The following is a 6,000-nucleotide window of genomic DNA, read 5'->3' on the forward strand; positions in this document are numbered from 1 at the left end:
GGCATTGTGTGGTGGACACAGCAGGAGGGGATTCTGGGAGCTGCCTGCGCTGAGATGGAATTAGACCAAGTGGGTTTTTGTGTTGGGCAGTGAGTGCCGTACTCTTTGGAGGATTCCAAAACTAGGTTGCCTTTTCTAATGTTTCTGAGAATCCACATCCCCATTTTTCTTCTTTACTTTTATTGCCTCCTTTCTCATACATTCATATGTTTGTTCACTCATTCATTCATTCACTCATTCATCAGTTTTATTAAGCCCCTGCTTGGTGCCAGACAACAGGGGTATGATGGTAACCAAGACAGAGTGGTCCCTGCCCTCAGGGAACCTACAATCTAGGACTGGAAACAAGCCAGGAAGCATGATGAGCCCTAGGAGAGGGGAGATAGACGGTAATTTGCACACACACAGTAGGGGCATGTAGCAGAGAAAGATGAGGGGACAACTATCTTGCAGAAACAGCATTTGAGCTGAGACACAAAGGATGAATAAGACTCCCCCAAGCAGAGAGGACGGGGAACATCACTCCAGGCAGGGGGAACAGCATGTGCAAAGGTCTGGAGGTGAGAGACAGCACTGTGGATCCATGAAGGCAGCCAGTGTGGATGGAGCACAGAGGAGAAGGAGGCAGGAGAGAAGGTGGAAGAGGCAGGAGGGGCTGAGGCAGCAGAGCCGGCAAATTACACCAGGAACTTGGGCCCTTATCACAGCAAGAGTTGGAAATTACTGAAGAATTTGAAGCAGAGGAAAGGTGTAATGAGATTTCCAGATTCATTCAGTCAGTAAATATTTATTGAGGACCTGCTAGGTGCTGGACACTGGGATAGGAACGGGGGTACAGTAGGGAACAAAACAGACTCACGCAGGTGACAGGTTAGGGAGACATTAGACAACACCCATATTAAGGCATAATTACCACCGTGAAAGGTACTGTGAAGGAGGTGCCATGGGGTGACATGAAAGAGGATAGAGGGTGCGCTGGGATCTTCTATTTGCCCCCCAAGATCTACTCTCCACCCTGCTCTGTGCTCCAGGAAGCTAACCAGGAAGGATCCACAATGGCTTCCTTGTAGTTGGGGTCAGAGGTGAGAAGAAAGAGAGGTTGAGGTATTTACTCCATGTTCCAGAACGCCCTACTCGTCCGAGTACCCTACAGAGTGTGCTATTTGTTCCTGGCCAAGAAACTAACACCAGGGGCATATACTTTAAACCAGAGAGAGGGCATAGAGAAGGCCTCCCTGAGAAAGTCACCTTCAGGCTGAGACATAAAGATAAGCAACTAGGTTAAGGCAGTGTGGGGAGCATGTGCAAAGGCCCTGAGGTGAGAAAAGGCTCAGCATTATTTGAAAGAAAGAAAGAAGTCTTTTGCAGCTGGAGTGTGAAGAGTTAAGGAAGAAATGACATGGGATGAGCCTAGAGGGATAGGCAGGGTCTTTCAAACGATAGTAAGGGATTAACACTGTATAGCAAATGTCTCTAGCTCTTTGCTTTCTGGATCCATGAGGGTTGCACTTCCTAGGCCCTTTTGTGAATGGGTAGAGTTGACTATTTTGGGTCAAGATAGTCTACCAAACTACGGGTTTGGTAGACTATCTTGAGCCAATGAGTCATGAGCAGAAGTGACACATGTCACTGGAGCATTCAACTGCCAGTGTGAGACCCTCAGGACTCACTTTTTTCTACCACAGTACCTGGCAATGTTCAAGATGGGGGCTATCCCATTAGCCTGGCCCCAGGATGAGAGGATATAAGAGCCCCTAGCCAATCCACAATAGACATAAACCATGAATGGGAAAGAAACCTTTGTTGTTTTAAACCACTGAGTTGGGGAGAGGGAATTTTGTTACTGCAGCATAACCTAACCTCTCCTGACTGATACAGTAAGGATTGGGGCATTTAGTCTTACTGTAATGGGGAGGCAGTGGAGACCACAGTGAGGAAATGGATCAATAGAGCTGAGAGATCAGGGGTTACAATGGTGGTGGAGACAGTGACCACAGTCACGTTTAGAAAAGCCAACGGTGGGGGTATGGTGGGGAGTACACCTCCTGCACTCCTTCCCCTTGCTCGGTGTTCTGGTTAACCCTTTAAGAGAAAGACCACACCTTCTCATCCAGTTCAGTCAACAGCACTTTCATCGATTTAATCAGGGCCTTGTAGTCCTCCTTGGTTTGCAGCAGGAAACACAGCTCCATGTAGTTTTTCTCATTCAGATCCAAGTTCCTGGAGGACTTGATGAGATTCAAAAGCAGGGTGATCTCCTCCTGCTCCTCCTGCAGGGTCTTGATTTCCTTGCTGTTGGGAAAGCAGCATGTGATTAACCCTGAACCCCTGAGTTTGCCTGGATCAGACACTCCAGGCCCCTTGGTCCTGAAAGGAGACTCAGAGGGGTACTTCCCACCCCAGCAAGTGGAAGAGACTCACCCAAGGTCTCCAACCCAGGTCCAGAACTCAGATGTCCTTTGACCCAGTTCACTGCAACTTCTACTGCTCCGCCCTTCTCTGAGTGGCATTTTTTTTTTACTCCTCAGAACAATTTGCAGCTGTGCCTGTCAAAACCCATTACCTAGTCATGGTGAGAGCCCCCAAGTTCACTGACATCTGTCTGATTTTGCAGACTTTCTTTTCTGGCTTTACAGCCAGTTATCTCTGGTAATAAGAGGCAAACCCATGAGGCAGGATCTTTCAATTGTGCGTCAACACAGACTGCACAGGAACCTCTAACCCCCACCAACTTTTCTACTCAGGGGCTACTGATTTATGCAATTGGCTGACATGAGTCTCCTTCTCTTCCTCTGTCTGCTCTGGAGAAGAGAGGGTGTCGGGGACGTGAGCAACCAGGGATTTCTAAAAGAGAAAAGAAGACTCAGGCGACTGCATGGCAACTGAGCAACAGGAAATGGTACAGAGGCCAAGTTTCTGGCAAAGTCTGGGCAGCCTATTCCTGCTGCTCAGTGCGGTTTGCAGACTAGCTGCCTCAATGCCCTTTGGAAGCTTGGAGAAATGCAGCAGCTCAGGTCTCAACCCAGGACCTACTGAATCAGAATCTGCTTTGTAACAAGATCCTCAAGTGACCTGTATGCACTTTAAAGTTTTGGAAGCGCCACTCTAGAACAGCAAAGAATGTTCAAGGGCGGGGTCTGCAAAGCTTTTTCTATAAAGGGCCAAAGAGTAAATACTTTAGGTTTTGCAGGCCAGAGGGTCTCTGTTGCAACTACTCAACAAAGCAATCTTAGACAACACAAAAATGAAGAGGCGTGGCTGTGTGCCAATAAAACTTTATTTACAAAAACAGGCAGCCACTCAGACTTGGCCCATTGGCCACCGTTTGCTGACTGATGTTCTAAAGCAGCGCTGTCCAGTAGACCATTTTGCAGTGATGCAAACGTTCTCTAGCTGCGCTGTCCGACAGCATCCATCAGGCACGTGTGGCTACTGAGCACTTGAAACGTGGCTGGTGCAACTGAAGAACTGAATTTCTAATTTTATTTATTTTAATAAATTGCAAATGTAAATAGCCACATGTTGCTAACAACCACTGGAGTGCATGCCCAGTTCTAGAGCATCTTGTCTTCTAAACCTGGCCCTTGGGACTTTTCTCCCCCTAAGCCCCTCTTGGAGGGGTCTTTGCTAAGGTGCAGAGAAAAGAGAGAGAGAGAGCCGGATAGTAAGTCAGAGTTAGGCTTTCGGGGGTGCAGTAAGATCGGAAAAGCAAAAGGAAGGTTTGTCCGTCTTTAGGCAGGGCTGGGACTGCAGTGAGGGGAGTGAGGTGCCCCAAAATTTAAGGAGGTCTTCATTTTCAGGGTGGTATAGGTGCAGGGTCTGTGCTGGGGAAAAGCACCTCCTTAAATATTACGCCCTAAGCACCTCACTCACCTCACCCCAGTTCTCTTCCACTCTCCTCCCCTTCAGTTCCACCACAGTGAAACCAGATCAAATGGATCGGGGTAGAGTGAAATGCAGAAGGGTAAGTAAGATTCAAGAAAAACTGAAGCCACATCAAGAAGTAGGCATTTCCTGATGCCCACCAAGGGTAGGCTGTGAATCAGGGTCACCAGCACAGATGTGCAGGTTGTGGACTGCACAGCCCAAGGGAGCACCATCTGCTTGAAAACATATCATTGATTTGTTGATTTACTCCACTTTTCTGCGAGACACTTTGTCTTGTTTTAACAAAATCCTTACATAATGACAATGTTTCCAGCAGATGGCAGTAAAGGGTCTTTGAGAAAGGGTGCCTTTTTCTAATTCACGTAATGATCCCACATGGACTAGCAGTGGCTCTGAGTGAACCAATCCATGGAAAATCTAAAGAACCCCTTTTCCCTATCCTCTGAACTTCACACATCATCTAACAGTAAAATTTTCTTTCTAACAATAGGCAGTTACTGCCTGTATAAACATTATGAATGTGGTTAAGGAATCACATTTCTTTGGACGGAATCTAAGAATGCTTGTTTAATGTTTGTTTATTCAACCTCAGGCAACACCTTTCTGTTGCCCAAAGAAACTATACACACCATAATTTCTAGGGCAACTCAATTTCAAATATTCAGGCCTGCAGATCCCATAATAACGCACAAGCAGGAAACATCCTTTGGGGTATCCACCGACTGGTGATTTCCCCTTCTCTGGGAACTCCCCAACTTTACTGCTAGAACCGCTGGGGATACCCATAGCTATTTTTTGTCCTATGGCTCAGCCCCCCCAGGCCACAGCTGATTGGGCCAGAAGTAGACACCAGACCCAAGATAAGCCAATCAGATTCTCCCTCTCCTGGGAATTTTGGGATTGGAATTGACTAAGAACAGTCTCTCTGTGTGGCCTTTGGTCGCTCAAGAATTGGAGGCAGCCATCTCCCACCAGCCACGGCTGAGATTCAGAGAGGAAAGAACAAAACCCATGTGTTGAAAGAAACAGGAACCAGAATCACTTTCTTGTTTGGGTCCTTCCCTGAGACATGGGTGCGCTGCTCCCCTTGGAGTCCCTGAGACACCCTGAACTCTGAGAATAAATCTCCTCTCCCCACTGAAGCTATCCCAAGTGGGTTCCTGCCCCAGACCCCATCAGAAGGCAAGCCCCATGAAACCAAACCCAAAATTTTCTCCAAGTTCACTCAGTACAGAACTCTGAGCGTCACTTACTGCTGGTTTGTGATCTTCTGCTGGGAGCAGAAGTTAAAGGATTTCCGACTGTCCACCATCTTCCAGAACTGCTGCCTCAGCTTCCGAAGCTCTGCCTCAGCCAGCTGCTCTTTGGTCTTCTCCGAAGGTTCCTGGGAATTTTCAGGGTCTTTTCTTCTGTGCTTCTTTTGAGTGAGACAGGGTGAGTGTTAAGCAACAGGTTAGGTGACTAGAAAAGCCCACATTTCAGCTTAAGGATGGAGGGCAAGAAGAGTGCTTGGGGCAGGGCTGGAGTAGGAAGACCACCCTTGGGTAATGTCAACTGCTTAGGTGTTACATGGAAAACCCACCCTGGGTTGCCAGGGTGGAGAGGAAGCTGGACCTCATTATTGCATACTGAAGAGGTGGCCTTGCTGTGTGACCTTGGGTGAGTCACTTAACATCTCTGAGTCTCCAGTCTCTCATCTGTAAAATGGGCACACATAGATTTGTTGTCAGGATTAGATGAGTTAATACGTGTACAGAGGACCGCACAATGCCTGACCCCATAGTAAGCCCTCTGTATGTAGGAGCTACTGTTACCCACCGTCAGCATCTTGAAGGAATTGTGCTTTCGCTCTGCTCAGACATTGTATCCAGGAAGGTCAAAGCTAGCAAGTGCTCCTTTCTCTCTCTGCGATACCTGTCCACAGTGGCGAAAGGAAGAGAACTTGTGAGCCACTCCTGCTGGTGGTGCAGGACCCGGCAGCACCCTCTCCCTTCCCCACCCCCCGCAGACCTTCCTCCTCCCACAGCTTGGCACACGAGGAGGACACGGCAGATGGCTGCCCGGGTGTGAGAAGTGGCTTTTTTTTTTTAAAGCAATGTTTGCCTGAAACCT

At 48.0% G+C, this 6,000-nt stretch overlaps 1 protein-coding gene across 1 annotated transcript in view; it reads right to left on the bottom strand.

Moving 5' to 3' along the window:
• CCDC63 (coiled-coil domain containing 63) overlaps positions 1 to 5,311 on the bottom strand; it is a 28,077-nt gene extending 22,766 nt beyond the window's left edge. Inside the window, 2 exon segments of the mRNA XM_029233391.1 lie at positions 2,103 to 2,292; positions 5,142 to 5,311. Of these exon segments, the coding sequence (XP_029089224.1) occupies positions 2,103 to 2,292; positions 5,142 to 5,200 (249 nt within the window). The 5' untranslated portion in view covers positions 5,201 to 5,311.
• Positions 5,312 to 6,000: the final 689 nt, after the last annotated feature.

The sequence above is a fragment of the Monodon monoceros genome, unplaced genomic scaffold (assembly GCF_005190385.1).
Source record: "Monodon monoceros isolate NGI ecotype Baffin Bay Population unplaced genomic scaffold, NGI_Narwhal_1 Super_Scaffold_1, whole genome shotgun sequence".
Classification (NCBI taxonomy): Eukaryota; Metazoa; Chordata; class Mammalia; order Artiodactyla; family Monodontidae; genus Monodon; species Monodon monoceros.